Source organism: Carettochelys insculpta, chromosome 8 (genome assembly GCF_033958435.1).
Source record: "Carettochelys insculpta isolate YL-2023 chromosome 8, ASM3395843v1, whole genome shotgun sequence".
Lineage (NCBI taxonomy): Eukaryota > Metazoa > Chordata > Testudines > Carettochelyidae > Carettochelys > Carettochelys insculpta.
Genome location: NC_134144.1, coordinates 31,076,063 through 31,093,191, shown reverse-complemented (window position 1 = coordinate 31,093,191; position 17,129 = coordinate 31,076,063). Strand labels below are relative to the sequence as shown.

General features: G+C 43.3%; 1 protein-coding gene across 5 annotated transcripts in view; it reads left to right on the top strand.

The window, feature by feature from the left end:
* Positions 1–17,129, top strand: part of OSBPL6 (oxysterol binding protein like 6) — a 256,719-nt gene that overhangs the window by 172,140 nt on the left and 67,450 nt on the right. For 3 of the 5 annotated variants that reach the window (XM_075000735.1, XM_075000736.1, XM_075000733.1), the window contains 2 exons: positions 4,178–4,252; positions 13,862–14,027. In XM_075000735.1, coding sequence (XP_074856836.1) covers positions 4,178–4,252; positions 13,862–14,027 — 241 coding nt within the window. The remainder of the gene's footprint in view (positions 1–4,177; positions 4,253–13,861; positions 14,028–17,129) is intronic. The other 2 variants (XM_075000737.1, XM_075000734.1) reach the window with 1 other exon arrangement.

Here is a 17,129-nt window from a genome sequence, read left to right as displayed (position 1 = left end):
TACCAATTTATGTCCCAGGCTTCTCGAGAATGTTAACTTCACTCAGGCAAGTAGTCCCACTGACTACAATGAGCCTAACCTTATGTGAATAAAGTTATGTATAGCCAGGTTGCAAGAATGAAGACTTTTTTTTTAAATTAACAGCGCAAAACTTCATACATTTACATCAGAGCATAACACTTAATCAGTGGAGGTGCTTCCTGGATAAAGGGCTAAATGTCTCAGAAATGATTTTCAGAAATAGGCCCTAAAGTATAAAATGTTCCAATATTTGTCTAAAGGAAAATATCTAACACAAAAGAAGGGTTGGTCTACCTTTCACCATTCTGTTAATGACACTTTTGTGCAGAGAAGCTTGTTTTGTTCTGCTCTTTATTCTGTGTTATGAATACAATGTCAGTTTTTAATTCTTGTGATAGGCTAAGGTTTTCAGAAGAAGAAAAGATGAATGTGTTTACTAGCTGAAATTCCATTTCTAGCTTTTCTAAACTGACCGTTTTTCTAAAAAATTGCTTTAAAGATAGACAAAAATGTGTATGTCTTATTTATAATTTACATCCTCTGTTCAAGACCAACTTGTTGTAAAGCTGTTGACATAACAGAACCAAAGGGAAGTGACCCTTCATCTATAAAGACTATTTTGAATCCCCTTCTGATGGTATATGTTCTCATTTACTACTGGGATTTTGTGCATTATCTAACTTCATAATATTTTCTTGAACCTATAGGAAGTCTGCCATTCACACTTTAGCTTGCATGCAAAACCCAGCACATTTTCATTATGAACCACGTTACATTTGTGTTTAAGTGGCTAAATTATAAGCAGCTATTTTCCCCAGAACTAGAACAATTTTTTTTTCAGGCTGGGTTATGTTATAGAACACAGTCTCATTTACAACTAGTATAATTTTCTTATTTTGAAGGAGATTTTTTTCCAGTGGCAATTTACAAAATGGTGGATGAGGCAATTACTATTCTGGAGGAGTAAAAATTTGATTCATAGGTTTTTTTCTCCCTTCCTAGTGTCATCAATGCTGCAAATAGAATCAATCAGACTGTATAAGAAGCAGATCTCTTCCCAGGCACATCACTTCTTAACATGCCAACTGAACTTTACTAGGCTGAAGGAATGAGAAGTTTGAATTAATTCTTAAACTAGTGTGTCCTATACATACATAGGAGTGTTCACAGGCTGTGAACCTGGACTGCTATTATTTCTTTTGGTTGTAGTATTTCGAACACTTATTTGGTATGCAGGCTATATTTTGATTAAATGAAAGTGTATAGTTCCACAAAATGCCCCCGTACCTGAAATAGGAGGAGCTGAATGGGATGGGGATTGTTCCTGAGAAGACTATATACCTATAGGCAGGAAATCAGGTTTTCCAGTCTTACGAAATGTTGAGATTTCTTAATGTCATTGCTTGTAGGCAAATATGAAAGAGGAATGGTTTGCAATGGGTATGAGCTACACTTCACTGACAAATTGCTTCTTTGACTCTGGTGTAATAGTGTGAATTTTATAAATCATTTGGAGTCAGTTAAACGTTGAATCTGGACATAAATTGTGACGTGATCGGGGCTTCAGTAGTACAAATAAAAATCAGTATATGTAACAGAATATCCTGGGAACTGAATGCCTCTTGCTGTGGTGCACCCTGCCCAAAGCCAGAGTTCTTCTGGGGAAAAACAGAAGCAGAATGAGACATCTAGGAGCATGGTGAGAAACCACCGAGAATCAGCTGCTCGCAGAACCCAGTGAGAATTAGTCCTCCAGCAACTAGAAGGGCAGGAACTGAGCAGAAGCCAATCAGAGCCTACCAGGCAAGATAGAAAGAATCTCCCTTCCCTTTAAATAAATAATCAAAAGTGACTGGCCCTTTTATGACTGACTTCAAAAAACTGTGCTGTTTTACTTTTGTGGCATTTCAAGCCCCAGTGGCCATCTTGAATAGGATATCAATTGACTTAAGGGAGACTGCCTTTTGAGATGCCCTAGGGCTCAGATGAGCCTATGGCAGTGTATTTGTTAGAAAAAAAAAATATTTTCATTGTCTTTCATTCACCTCAGGTAATGTGAGTTTTTCTGCAGAGCCAGTACAGTAAGATAGCAGAGTATGCAAATCCAGAGTATGTTAACGCCGTTGACCACCGGTTCATACAGTAATCCCCTGCTTTACATGGCTTCATATTGCACAAAACTTGCTTTAATGTGAGATTCACACAACACAAAGCTGCTGGGCTCTTAACCTGCCTAGTTTCCTGCAGCTGTGGGCAGCCAGGCAGGCTAAGACCCGCTTCCCCTGCCTTCCCAGAGCAGAGCTAGGCACCGCTCTGGGAAGGCAGAGGGAAGGCTATTAACCCACCTAGCTGCCTGCCACTGCACATAGCCAGACAGACGAACACCCCTTTCCCTGCTTCCCAGAGCAGCACCGCTTGACAGCCACGCCCGCTCATCCCCATTAAACCCCCCTGGCTCAGTCCCCCCCACCTCCTCTGCAGCCCCAGGTCACCCCCCCACCACACGCCCTGGATCACCTCCCCCAGCGGGGGACTCCAGCCGCAAGCCTGGAGCTCACCTCCAACCCCCATGCCCCAACCCCCCTGCGCACCCTGGCTCCAACCCTCCCCACCTGGCCCCAATCCCTGTGGACCCGGACCCAACCCCCACAACCCCTGTGCAGCCCCAGCTAGTGCACACGGGGCTCCAAATCCTACCTCTGCTCGAGCACCCAACCCCAGTGCACCCCCATTCAACCCCTCCCCCAGCTGTCTCAACCCCCCTTAGACCCAGCTCCCCCCCCGCCCACACCTGGGGCTCTGGCTTTAACTTGTGCGTGGGGCTCCAACCCCCTCCACTCAACCACCCAGCCCTGGTGCACTCCCCCGTTCAACCCCCCCCAGCTCAACCCCTCCCCACTACGGCCATATGTGAGGCTCTGGCTGTCAGCCACCGCTGGCGTGCACAGGGGCTCTAACCTCTCTGCCATCTCAACCCACCCCCACCCCGGTTCACCTGCATTCAGTGCTCCCTCCACCCAGCTCAACACCCTCTGTCCCCAGCTCACTCCCCCTCCCCCGGCATGCACTGGGCTCACAGCTGCCAGTGCACACAGGGCTCCAGATGTGAGCCACTGCATCGGTATGAGGCTCTACCCCCCCCCCAGCTAACCACCTGCCCCTGTTCACCCTGTTCAACCCCCACAACCCCTTGTGGTCCCAGCTCACACCCCTCAGCATGTGGGGCTCTGGCTTCAACCTGCACCTGGTGCTCCCAACCCCCGGCACGTGCATGTGGGGCTCCAGCTCCAACCCCCCTACCCATCATCCCCTGGCCAGGCCCAACCCCCGCCCCAACCCCCGCACGCACTGGCTCAACTGCACCCTCCCACCCCCTCCATAGCCCTAACTCACCCCAAGCTTAAACCCCCTGCCCCCTTCCAGGGCCCCAACCCATTCCCCCAAGCCCTCCCTGACTTACGTGAAATTCAAGGTGCATGAGGGTTGCGTGGAATGCACCCCTCACACACTTCAAGGGATTGCTGTACAGAACTGGAATGAACTGAAGTTTTGTACTGCATCATTCATTAACGTGAAGAAAGAGGAATTAGAGATGGAGGAGTTTAGTGGCTTGATAGAGGGAGACAGGACAAATAAATGACGAGAAGGAAATACAGGAGGGTGTATAGAGAGATGTTTAGATTGACAAACAGCTGTGAAGCGTACGCTTCAGTAGTCCATGATTCTGCTGCATAAGCTCCTAGTTTACAAACCGCAGTGCACTTATGCAAACAGAATTGAGTGTGCTCGATAATATTCATACAGTAGATGGTCAGATGACCCAAAATTTTAAGTTTTTATTTTGTGTTTTCTGCCATCCCACAGCATAATTTTGTTTTGCTAGCCCATAACTGCATTATGAATATGAAAAATGTTAGAATTTAGTTTTTGTCTTTAGTGAGTACGTATTAATCTAACTACTCTGGAGATGATTTTAGCAAAATAACTGGCTATCTAAGTCCCTGGCATACATGCCTGAGAACATGTGAAGTTAGTTAAATTAAAAGCCAGTTAAAGACTTTCCCTCTCCCTTCTCTGATCATTTTTCATCTTCCTATGTCCCATCTTCCCTTCCCTTCTTTTTTCCATTCCCTTTTCTTCTCCCCTTCACTGTCAGGAAGGGCCAACGCTGAAGGGCCAGTTCAACACAACACGCCGCCGGCAGAGACTAGCAGCAGCTGTGGCTACAACAGTGAGTGGATTTAAAATCAAGGGATAGTTTTGAAGATGGGAAGTTGTACAACTTGAATATGTAATAACAATACTGAGACCATCTCCTTCACTTCACATAGCTGTCCTCATTACCCGCTTTTGGGTAGGCCGTTTGTGAATGATGACATCATCCCTTTTGCATGGAAATCAGTTCAGTGACCTTTGTTCTGATGTCATTTGCACCAATTGTATCACAGTGTAACTCCATTGTCTTGAAAGAAATTATTTCTCCTTTATACTGGTGTAAGTGATATTAGAATTGGACCCATTCCCTCAGAATTTATGGCATATTCTGTATACAATAATAATAATAATAATAATAATAATAATAATAATAATAAAACCCACAACATTCAAGGATGTAATTCCATTACAAGATTCTGAAAACACCACATACCAACACAACAGAAGTGAAGTGGTTGGTTATTAAGCCCAGCATGAAGTTTCCTTATGTTATGCTGTTGTGTATATTAATAATATAAGGATAGTTTTTTTCATTTGAAACACATTTTTGTTTACATTCCATAATTCCAAAAAGTCATATTACTGCCCCCGGTGTCTGTTTCCTTTTGTTAATCATATGACTGCTTAATGAAAACCTGGGGCTGAGAAGTAGAAATGAGAGCTACAAACTGGACAAAGCTCAGGGAACCTGCCACGTTGCTGTATCTAGAGCCTTAGCTCCAGGCTGAGCCCAGACATCTACATTGCATTAAACAACCTTGTAGCCCAACCCCCACAGCCTGAGTTAGCTGGCATGGGCCATCCATGGGGTTTTAAATTTCTGAATAGACAGACATATGCATGTCAGCTGCTCACACCAACAGTGGTCATGACATGGAAGTTGCAGACTGATAAATACAACAGTGTATCAGTTACGCTAAAGTCACAAGGAGACTTTTCTTCCCAACTCTTATCATCTCAGCTTAGCTTCTGTGAAAGCTGATACTTACCGAGAAAGGATGGTTGTTCATATAGGCTAAGTGCTTATTTCAAGCCCTTGGATAAAACACAAAAAGAGACTGTGGGTAGATATGAAGTTATGGGGAAATCTGTAGAGACATAGGTGGAGAAAGCAATGAAAAAAATACACTTGGTAAATACAAGAGCAATGGCCAAGTACAAAGATGTTGCCAGGTATGAAGAGAATCTGAGAGGAAGGTGTAGGGTATTGACAAGGGGAAACATAAGGAAAAGTTTAATTAGTATTTCTCAGGCTGTTGGGAACCCAGGTGGATGACAGAAGTGGTCTAATGTGGATTTTTTTTCAGCTGTTGTGGAGAGCAGTTTGGAAGCTGCTGAAGGAAATAAAGAGAGTTCATGTTAATCAGCTATTTCCTTATTTCTGACTGCTGTGTAGTGCTCTCTCAAGCAGTCTATTTGTTTTTCTCATATAAATGGGTATTTCCTGCAAAGAGTGTGATTATAAATGCCTGTAAAATGCAAATACTCTTTGTAGGAGACATTTACAAATTTTATTTACCCAGGAAACCTCATTTCAGATGCATTATCTGGCTTTCCACCTATTTTTATATGTAGTTATTCAGCTTGGCCAGCCGAGATGCAAGGCTCTAGAGTTGGGGTTCAGAATTTGGGAGCATGAAGAGATCCAGTAGAATTGCAGCTACTTTTCCTTTCTTTCTAGTAGATGGGATCAGTGCTCTGAACCCTTTTTCTCTTATAACTCGGGACCCTAGAATGGAAAAGCTTGGGAACCCTTGGTCTAATATGAATTTGTTTAATGTTGTAAACTAACATACAGTGTGTGCCCTGTACATTTTTCTAAACTCTAGGTGGCAAAGTCTATGAGATTAATTTATTGTCTCTGTCTTGAGGACACTAATATCTTGTGGGCTTGAGTTGGCAGAAGTTTTAGTAAGGAGATTTTGCAAATATGTTCTGTGACCTTAAAAATGAAAAGCGTTGTACAAGAAGCACAATTACACGTGTGTACCTGTAAAATAGGGAAGGTCTGATTGGCTGCTGGGAGTAATGATGTTAGCATAGTGGGGAGGGAGAGCTCAGTGGTTTGAGCATTAGCTTCCTAAACCTGGAGTTGTGAGCTCAATCCTTGAAGAGGCCTTTTAGGGATTGGAGCAAATAGATATCAGGGATGGTGCTTGGTCCTGACAAGAGGGCAGGGGGCTGGGCTAGATGACCTCCCAAGGTCCCTTCCAGTTCTAGGAGATGTGTATCTCCAATTATATCTCTGTATCTAAAATGAGGGGTTGCTGAATGGATTTTGATAGTGCTGCAGTTTGCTGGAGAAAGGGATTTGTTCTGTGTTCCCTTTAATAAAGAAATCTTTCATTATTGTGATTCTGAAAATAATATCGGATGAAAAATCCTCTGTGTTTGCAAAGTTAAAAATGAGAATGTGTGAAAGGAGCTTACAGTAGAAATCAAAATTTACATTAGGAAGGTGTTACAATGCCATTATTTTGCATACAGTAGATACCTGGAAATCTAGGAAGGGTTAGTGAAGGAAGATACGCTGATATAATGTACTGAGGGATGGAATAAAATGTGATAAAGTTGTCTAAGGAGCTGGAGGGTTCCACCAGGGAGTCAGAAGCATATGATGTTTAGAGTAGGCACCGTTCCCTGCAAAGATATAAAAAACCACTGTTCTCTAATCCAGACAGCTAATCAAGTTAATGCACCAATAGTTCATCTTAGTAGTGTTCATGGCAGTTTAACTAATCTGTTTATAATGTCTAAAGTAGTATGACTTTTTTTATGTTGCCTGCTGCTCTGTAGGATGTTTCAGGAAACAAAATTTATATTTTGGGCTCATATTTTGTCTTCGGATATATAATTTATGCTCTAGAATGTGGGTTTTCAGCTTCTGCATTTGAGGAATTTAATCAATGCTTGAATATCTAAAATAGATATTTCAGATGTTTATACATATGCATATTTAAACATGTACCTAATATTATATGATATAAATAAAGTATTCACTATATATGTGTATAAAGGTACTTCATATGCATTATATATTTAACTATATAATACATGTTACAGATCTCTACAGTGTAGATCAAATACACATATTGTGTATGTGTATAAACACACATTTACTATGTGTAGAAAAATTGCAGATGGAGAAAAAAAGTGGAATTATATAGTATGTTAAAAGAAGTGTGTTAATTCTTATACAAGACACTTGACATGAGTGGATAAAATATCTTTTACTGAATTTTATAGTAGGTGTAATTTAAATGAAAATGAAGGTGGGGGGGTTGCTATAAATGGGGTTGACTATATCTCCCTATGTGAAATATGGGATACCTCCTAAATTGCTTGGAGTTAAGTGAATTCAGTAGCAATCCATGAGAACTATGCAGAACAAACATTCTAAATAACATTAAGTTGACTGAGCATCCATTTAAAAGACATACTGCATTATTTTAACAAAATAGGTAAAAATTAAAAATATATACAGTAAACCCTTGATTTAACGTACTAATGGGGGGGTGTCTGTTAAACCCAAAACTCTGTTAAATACGAGGGCTTAAAGCCCACCCACCCCTGCCAGGCTCCCCCAGCCCCTTCCCCCACCCCTGCAAAAGTGCCAACAACTCACCCAAGCCACCACCTTTGGAGGAGCCGCTGAGGCCTGCCACTGCAGGGGGATGGAGTAGCAGGAGCCTGCTGCCATGTGGGGCTGGAGCCATTGGAACTCGCTGCCATGCCAGCCTGGAGCAGCCCAATGGCAGGAGCCACCGGAGCCCGCCGTCGCACAGGGCTGGAGCAGCTGGCCCGCTGAGCCACCATGCACACTTCCCAGCAGAGGTGGGGTACCCACACAAGTGCTGTCTGCCCACAATGTGCCCCGCCCTGGTGGGAGGAGCACGTGGCGGCTCTGGTGGTGGCAGTTCATACCCCGGTGGAGGGTTCAGCAGCAGCAGCTCTGGTGGCTTAGGTAAGTCACTTAACTTTTTTGGGGTAGGAGGACGGGATTTAGGATTTTATGGGCCCCAATTAAGCAGACTTGGGAAACAATTGGGGTTGGCAGATGTTGGTTGTTCCCGAAGTTTGCTAAATTGGGATCCGTAAAATTGAGGGTATACTGTATGTACTACTGGGTGGTTATTGCTCTATAAAAGTGCCTGCCTTGTCCTACTCTTGCTGTCCTCCAGAGTGTGGGCTGGTAGTGTGAGAAAGAGTGCGGTGCAGGAGGCTGGAGATATTAGAGGAGGGCTGGGGTATGTGAATGGGTGAGCTGCCGGAAATCAGGGCTGGCTGCATGTGCAGGAGGGCAGGCATTGGGCTAGGAGGCTGGGAGTAGGGAGGAGCCCTGGGGCTAGGTTCTGGAACAACATAAGCCCTCTCATATTTTTTCAGCTGTATAAAAAGAGAATGGGCTCTGTTAGGCCAGTCTCTCCCCCATTCCCACCAATCCCAACTTAATTTAATTGGAGTGAGTGGATTTACAACAGATAAACCCTAATCTTTCAAAGAGAAACAATATATTATTCCATACCTGATACTTTTCAATACCTCAGGGTATTCAGTGCAGCACAGCCTATCTTCTAATATCCATACACATTATGCCAAGCCCACCAACCTGCCACCAGTCTGCATACCAGAGACCTACATTCTGATACCCCACTCTGTAAACAGGATTTTCAGAGCTTGTAACTTGTAAGCCCCCATGAGCGGTACAAAACTGAAAGGCTTGGAAATCCTCAGCCCTTGTCCTGATGCTGTCTCTCACCATCTCCCACTGAAATCCCCCACCATGAGTTTCTCTCTCCCAAACAGTGACTTGACTTCCCATCTAGCCACTAGGCCAAGCTGCCTCTCTCCACTTCAGAGATGCCCAAGCCACATGGTGCCTGTTTGTTTCCTAGTTGCTCCTGGTGTGCCACCCCTTCCAAGAAATGGGTCGGTCCCACAAAAGATCATAAACTAATAAATAATAATGTTAATCTTTAAGGCAGGCACTACAGGACTGCCTTTTTTTGGGGGAGGAACATACAGACTAACATGACTACTTCTATGAGACTCTCCCCCTCTCTGCAGTCCTGGCCTAGTTAGCTCCCTCATTCCCCAGGGCAAGTTCAGATAAAGATAAGGGTGCAGCCTAATGGTTCAAATACCCCACCCCAAACAAATGCTAAAACTTGATGGAAATCACTTATCCAGAAATCTAACTCTAATTGAGAAGTCAAACAAATGAACAGGATCAATGGTGAAGTCTCCCAGTTTCTAATTTACCATGCGCCAATTAGTAAAGTAACACAGGATATTTTTTAAATTATTGATCAATTTCAGATAGCTTCAAAACTCAGAGAGTTATGTTGTAAAAGGAAATCTTTCTGTTCTAAACCATTAACACCTGTGCAACGTGGGGCAGCCAAATGCCCTACCCCACCCTATTTCTCCCATCACCTCACCCTCTCCCACTTCCTCTCGGAGGGTGGGGGGCTGTGGCTCTGGTCTTTGAGGGAAGGCACAGGCAGAAAGAAGAGAGCCGGGGGAGGGGTTCCACCTGCCACACCTGTCTGAGCAATTTAAAATGGTCTGAAGCTTCCAGGCCGTTTTAAATTGCCTTGGGTCCTGAGCACTTACCCCTTTGCTCCCATCCCAGGCTGAGCCCCCTCCCAAACTCCAAACCCCTTGGTCCCAGCTGAAGCCCACTTCTGCTGCACCCCAAACACTTCATTCCAGGCTGTAGCTCAGAGCATGCATGCTCCTTGCCAGAGCACCCTTTCCCCAGCTCACACCCCAGCCTTCTGGCCCAGCCTGGAGCAAACCCTCCCATATTCTGAACCCAGCTCCTAAGGTACCCCACAAAAATCTAATAGCCCTGGCCTCCAGAAGAGTTAATCCAGCCCTGCCAGCCCTTCTCCATGATTCACCTTTCTTGTCCCCTTCGTCCTGTCTCTGCTCCCTCCTCAGCTCTGACCACCGCCCTTAATGGGACTAACCCCGGCCTGGGCCCAGCTTCCCCCTTCTCCAAAGACTTGCCTGTTTGTGCTGCCTGTGGGCTATCAAGCTAAGTGCAACCCCCCAGCAGCTGTCGCCCCTTTTCCCCAAGGGGCTGGCCCCCATTCCTTACCATAGGGCCCTGCGCTCCCTATCCCAATCCTATTATATGCAGCAGTGTGTGTGTGGGGAGAACTATCTGAGACAGCCTCCTCTGTCTTTCTCAGGCAGTGAGCAGAGTGCACAGTAGCCCCGCAGCCTGGCTCTGTCCCTCCTCCACCTCCACCCCTCATCCCCCCCTATTGCCCCGGGGCTGCTGGTAACAGCATGTTTAAACAATCTACTTAAATAGACTACATACCTCCTGCAGACAAAGCAAGCAGTTACAAGCAATCAGGAACACCATCCCTGATGCCACCACAGCCAATCTGGTGTCTGACCTCTGTAACTTTGTTCTCACACACAATTATTTCCGTTTTGGGGACAATTTATACCTCCAGATTAGTGGAACTGCTATAGGCAGCCACATGGCCCCACAATATGGTAATATATGTGTGGCTGACCTGGAACAATGATTCCTCAGCTCTCGTCCCCTATTACCACTCCTCTACTTAAGATACATAGATAAGAACATAAGAACATAAGAATGGCCATACTGAGTCAGACCAAAGGTCCATCCAGCCCAGTATCCTGTCTGCCGACAGTGGCCAATGCCAGGTGCCCCAGAGAAGGAGAACAGAAGACAATGATCAAGTGATTTATCTCCTGCCATCCATCTCCTGCCCTTGTTCTGAAGGCTAGGGCACCATACTTTACCCCTGGCTAATAGCCATTTATGGACCTAACCTGCAAAAATTTATCGAGCTCTTTTTTAAACCCTAATAGAGTCCTGGCCTTCACAGCCTCCTCGGGCAAGGAGTTCCACAGGTTGACTGTGCGCTGTGTGAAGAAAAATTTCCTTTTATTAGTTTTGAACCTACTACCCATCAATTTCATTTGGTGTCCCCTAGTTCTTGTATTATGGGAAAAGGTAAATAATTTTTCTATATTCACTTTCTCCGCACCATTCATGATTTTATATACCTCTATCATATCGCCCCTCAATCGCTTCTTTTCCAGACTGAAAAGTCCCAGTCTCTCTAGCCTCTCCCCATATGGGACCCATTCCAAACCCCTAATCATCTTAGTTGCCCTTTTCTGTACCTTTTCTAATGCCAGTATATCTTTTTTGAGGTGAGGAGACCACATCTGCACACAGTACTCAAGATGTGGGCGTGCCATAGTTTTATATAGGGGAAGTATGATATCTTTTGTCTTATTATCTATCCCTTTTTTAATAATTCGTAACATCCTATTTGCTTTACTAACTGCCGCTGCACACTGCGTGGATGTCTTCAGAGAACTATCCACTATAACTCCAAGATCCCTTTCCTGATCTGTCGTAGCTAAATTTGACCCCATCATGTAGTACGTGTAATTTGGGTTATTTTTTCCAATGTGCATTACCTTACACTTACCCACATGACATCTTTATGATTTGGACCCATGGTACAGAGGCTCTAGAGGAATTCCACAGAGACTTTAACAATCTACACCCCACCATCAACTTATGCTTCGATTACAACATGCAAGAGATACATTTCCTGGACACTACAGTACTAATCAAGGATGGCCTGATCAGTACCACACTGTACTGAAAACCTACTGATCGCTATACTTATCTACACCCTTCTAGTTTCCATCCTGCACACGTGACTAGATCCATTGTTTACAGTCAAGCTCTTAGGTACAATCGCATTTGCTCTGATCCAACTGACAGAGACCAAAAACTACAAGAACTTTACCAAATATTCATAAACCTGAATTACCCGCCAGGAGAAGTAAAAAATCAAATCGACAGGGCCAGACGAATACCCAGAGACCAGCTACTCCAAGATCAGCCCAAAAAAGCCAAGAACAGAACACCACTGGTCATCACCTACAGCCCCCAACTCAGACCACTGCAACGAATTATTAAAGACCTACAACCTATCCTTAATCAGGATGCAACACTCCAGAAGGCCCTGGGTGACATGCCTGTTCTCTCCTACAGACAACCTCCCAACCTCATGAGGATCCTCACTGACAGCCACAGTCTATACCCCAGGAATACCAGTCCTGGAACCTTTCCCTGCAACAAAGCCCGCTGCCAGCTTTGTCCACATATCTTCTCTGGAAATACCATCACTGGACCTAACCAGGTTACTCACAGAATCACAGGCACTTTCTCATGGTCCTCTACTAACATCATATATGCCATCATGTGCCAACAATGCCCAGATGCTTTGTATATTGGACAGACTTCTAACTCCCTTAGACAAAGGGTCAATGGGCGCAAAACAGACATCAAAACACTCCAGATCCACAATCCACAAAAAGTCAACATTTTAATGGAATGGGGCATTCTGTCAATGACCTAAAGGTATGTGTGTTACAGAAGAGGAATTATCGCACCATTTTGGAAAGAGAAACATCTGAGCTGGCTTTTATATTCAAATTCATCACATTAACACATGGTTTAAATCATGATGGGAACTTTCTGAGTCACTATAGGGGCTTGTCTGCATACTTGGCTCAGTCTAATTCCTGACCTTCCCCCCCACCCCTCCACTCTCTGATTTGCTCACCTTGATTATCTTTTTCTGATTTGTCCTCCTTGCTTACTGTTTTTGGTTCTCTGTGCCTTAAATATTGAGTCTGTTCTGGTCTGGTTATGGTCTGAAGAAGTGGGTCTGTCCCACGAAAGCTCACCTAATAAACCATTTTGCTAGTCTTTAAAGTGCTACTTGACTGCTTTTTGTTTTGATAGTGTATAGACTAGCACGGCTTCCTCTTTGTTACTCCTGCAGACAGTTCTTTAAACAGACAGTCCCTGCTGCCTAAGGTGCTGTCTCTTTAAAATTCAGGTCCTGGCTTTGCAACATATGGGACAATTAGTCCGTTTGTTTGTTTTTTTTAAGTTGGGATGCTCTCCAGGGAGCTAAAGATTGGGACAGTCCTGGCTAAAATGGGACAGATGGTCAGTTTGGCTAAACAGCATTCATACACAAAAACAGTCTACATGATTTTCCATATTGTTTGATCTGCAGGCGAATTGTACAGTGAATTTCAGTGAACTGTATAAATCTCTTGGTTTACTAACCCTTTTCAAAGTCTGCAAATAATATTCTCTGCAGGAATATTTAGCTACATTTTCAGGTTGATGGGAGAAGAAGTATATTTAAAATGTTGGTATTTTGACCACCAAATTGTTCTTTATAGGGTATGAGAAGTCAGAATGTGAAGCAAGATTCATGATTTAATTTTCCAGTAATCCAGTGTAAATGTTAAAGTTAAAGCTAAAGTGCAACTTTCTCTCTCCCCTTAGCAATCACCCTCTACCCCCTCTCTGTCACTTATCTGTGTTTCACTGAAGGATTTTAAGAGGCCTAGGGAATTTTGTACGATTACTGAAAATTGAGACTCTAAAAGATACATGTTCTTATAATTTTTAAATCTCTCTCAATGAAACTGTTGTGTTTTGTTCTGTGAATAAAGTGTGCAGTGTTTTATTCCATGGAAGGTGGATACAGAGCTATACAGTAGCTATTTTCTTTTTTGCATCTCACCATAGGTTCCTTTCAGTGCTACAATGTCACCAGTTCGCCTGCACTCATCCAATCCCAATCTTTGTGCAGACATTGAATTTCAGACTCCTCCAAGCCAGGTGGCTGACCCCTTGGAATGCTCCATGGAGTACATCAAACTTCAAGAAGAGTTTTGCCTCATGGCACAGAAAGGTAACTAAAAATGTACACCTACATTTTACAAAACTGCTGGTTTAATACTTACACTGTTCATGGTCAGAACTCTTGTCTAGATCAGGTATAAATTGTGTGAGAATCTTTTATTCATGTTTGGTTCAGATTAAGATCATATTGGTTTAATTTTTAAAATATTTTCTATGCATCAGGTACATATGTAAGAATTGTTGAATCCAGTGTCTGGAGATTTCATAAAACCCTGAATCATTATGGTGGCTTGCAAAACTTGGCTGAATTTTTGCACACTTTTACTGCCTTTTTATATAAACATCTGCTCTCCCCAGTGATCTTATACAACTTTATGCATGACACACTAGTGGAATTTATCAAAGCACTGCTGATACATGAATGGTTTTCAGAAACATCACACTGTCTCACCAATTAATGACTGGTTTGTAGGCTGAGAATTGGGAATTTTTAAGTCTTTTAAAATTTTGAAATATAAAATGAAGGAGCCATATGTAAGCCACTCCAGCATGTTCGTGAATTGATACACTCCATAGGTGGTTGAAAGATCTTGCTTCATATTTTACACCATTCGTTAACTAATGCACATACTATTGTGGCTATATCACACGTGCACCATAGCCCTTTTTTTGTCTTTTGTGTAGTATTGTATAATTTACTGTATCATTCTTCTGCCTGAAGTTAGAGATATGAAATGTATACCTGTTTATAGTTATAAATGTGCTAATGAGAGATATTACTTGTGCTCCCAAAACCCTAGTGACTAGGTGATCAGCGTAACAACTTGTAAAGAAGATTGTTTGTTGTGTAAGTCTATAAGGTGGTTGATGCTAGAACGACATGTGACCACACCACCTGGTGCTGAAAGCCATCTTGATCTTGTGTTTTTCCCTGGGATGGGAGCTTATAGAAGAAGGCTGTGGCCACACTTGGCTAAACCTGCCAAATGGCCGTGCATATGGCCAAATTGAAGAATTCTAATGAGGCGCTGAATTAAATATTCAGCACCTCATTAGCATTTGCATGCTTCCGGCCGTAGCACTTCGAAAGTGCCGCTTTCGAATGCGTGCAGCTCAGTGAGGCTACACGGGTGTCCTTTCCGAAAGGACCCCGTGCATTTCAAAATCCCCTTATTCCCCTCAGCTGAGAGGGATAAGGGGATTTCAAAATGTGCATGGCCCTTTCGAAAAGGACCCCCATGTAGCCGTGCCTAGCCGCACATGTTCGAAAGCAGCACTTTTGAAGCTCTGCGGCTGGAAGCGTGTGAATGCTAGTGAAGTGCTGAATATTCAATTCAGGGCCTCATTAGTATTCTTCGATTTGGCCATTTGCATGGCCATTTCGAAGGTTTGGCCAAGTGTGGCCACAGTCAAAATGCTTCCCACCCTATGAAATAATCTGTTTAAGCAAAGTGAAGCTACCAGTTCTGTCTTCCACCTGCTTTGGAATCTGCCTGATATACCCTGGGAGGAAACAAAGAGCTATGAAGGACCCTTGACTCAAATTAGGGAAAAAAACAGCTCAGTTTTGAAAATTTTACTTGACATGAGAACAGGCCTTTAAAGTAAGAATCTGTATTCAATATGTCTCTTAGGCCGTGTCTACACTCGCCCAAAACTTTGAAATGGCCATGCAAATGGCCATTTTGAAGTTTACTAATAAAGCGCTGAAATACATATTCAGCGCCTCATTAGCATGCGGGCGGCTGCGGCACTTCGAAATTGACGCAGCTTACCGCTGTGCGGCTCGTCCAGATGGGACTCCTTTTCGAAAGGATCACACCTACTTCAAAGTCCCCTTATTCCTATCTGCTCATAGGAATAAGGGGACTTCGAAATAGCTGGGTCCTTTTGAAAAGGAGCCCTGTCTGAACGAGCTGCATCAATTTCGAAGTGCCGCAGGCACCTGCATGCTAATGAGGCGCTGAATATGTATTTCAGCACTTCATTAGTAAACTTTGAAGTGGACATTTGCATGGTCATTTCGAAGTTTTGGGATAGTGTAGACATAGCCTTAGGGAAATTAGAATTAGCTCAGCATTTTCTTTTCATTTTATTTTAGTAACAATTTTCTTCTGCCTGTTTTCACTTTTAACCACATAAATCCTACAGTTTATGCTTAATAAAAACTCTTTTGTTTATGATCAGTCACACTGTAAGTAATTATTACCGGGTGATGAAGGGCACCACTATGGATATATCCCTTTCACTGATAAAGGGAGCTTACCTGAGGAGCCCACTCGTGCAAAACTTTTACACAGAGAGAGACAGATTTATTTGGGGGTTTGATCCCTTTTGAGAGTTGGTTTCCTGGGTGATGTGTCCTATAGCTGCATCCTCCCAGAGCTGAACTAAATCAGTATCTGCATTACTCTTCTTGGGGGTGGTAACTCCAACTCTGTGCGTTTTCTGGGAGGATCTGGATCAGCAGGACAGGGTGGTGGGGCACCCCAAAGAGCAAAAAGGTGGGTAGCAGTGGTATGATGCGCACATTGGTGAACAAACCCAAGGGGTCTTCTGAGACAGCATCCCATTAAAGTGGTGCAGCAAGCAGGGTGATGTGCACAGTTGGTTGCTCTGGATGCTAGTTGTGATTTTAAGTGCAGTGGCTGGAGAACAGAGAAAGTATTTAGTAGTTCACAATTTTCTGTTTGCTTGTTTCAGGGAAGGGAAATAGAGACAGAAAAATCAGCAAAATGAGTAAGAATGAGGTCCAAACTTTCAAAGGACCAAAGCAGCAGAGAAGGAGGCAGAACATAAAAGACAAATTAAATTAAAGAGGTTTGAGATAGGAAAAAAAAAAGAGAACCATGGAATCTGAGAGAGAAACCCATGAGAGAACCCTGGAATTCAAAAAGCTTGAAAAAGATAAACACTGCTGTTTACAAGTAATTAAGTTTATCACCCTGTGGTTAGGGTTTCCGGAGCACCAGTAATTACCCTTATTAGTACATTTAAAACTATAGCCAAATGTATGTTTCATATTTCTAACTTCACATGGAAGAACGATACATATACAAAAATAGAATATATAGATCCAGCAAATTGTAACATTAAAATTTACAGGTTCCAAGAGGTATTTTGTCCATAGCATCTCCAAGTTATGCATATT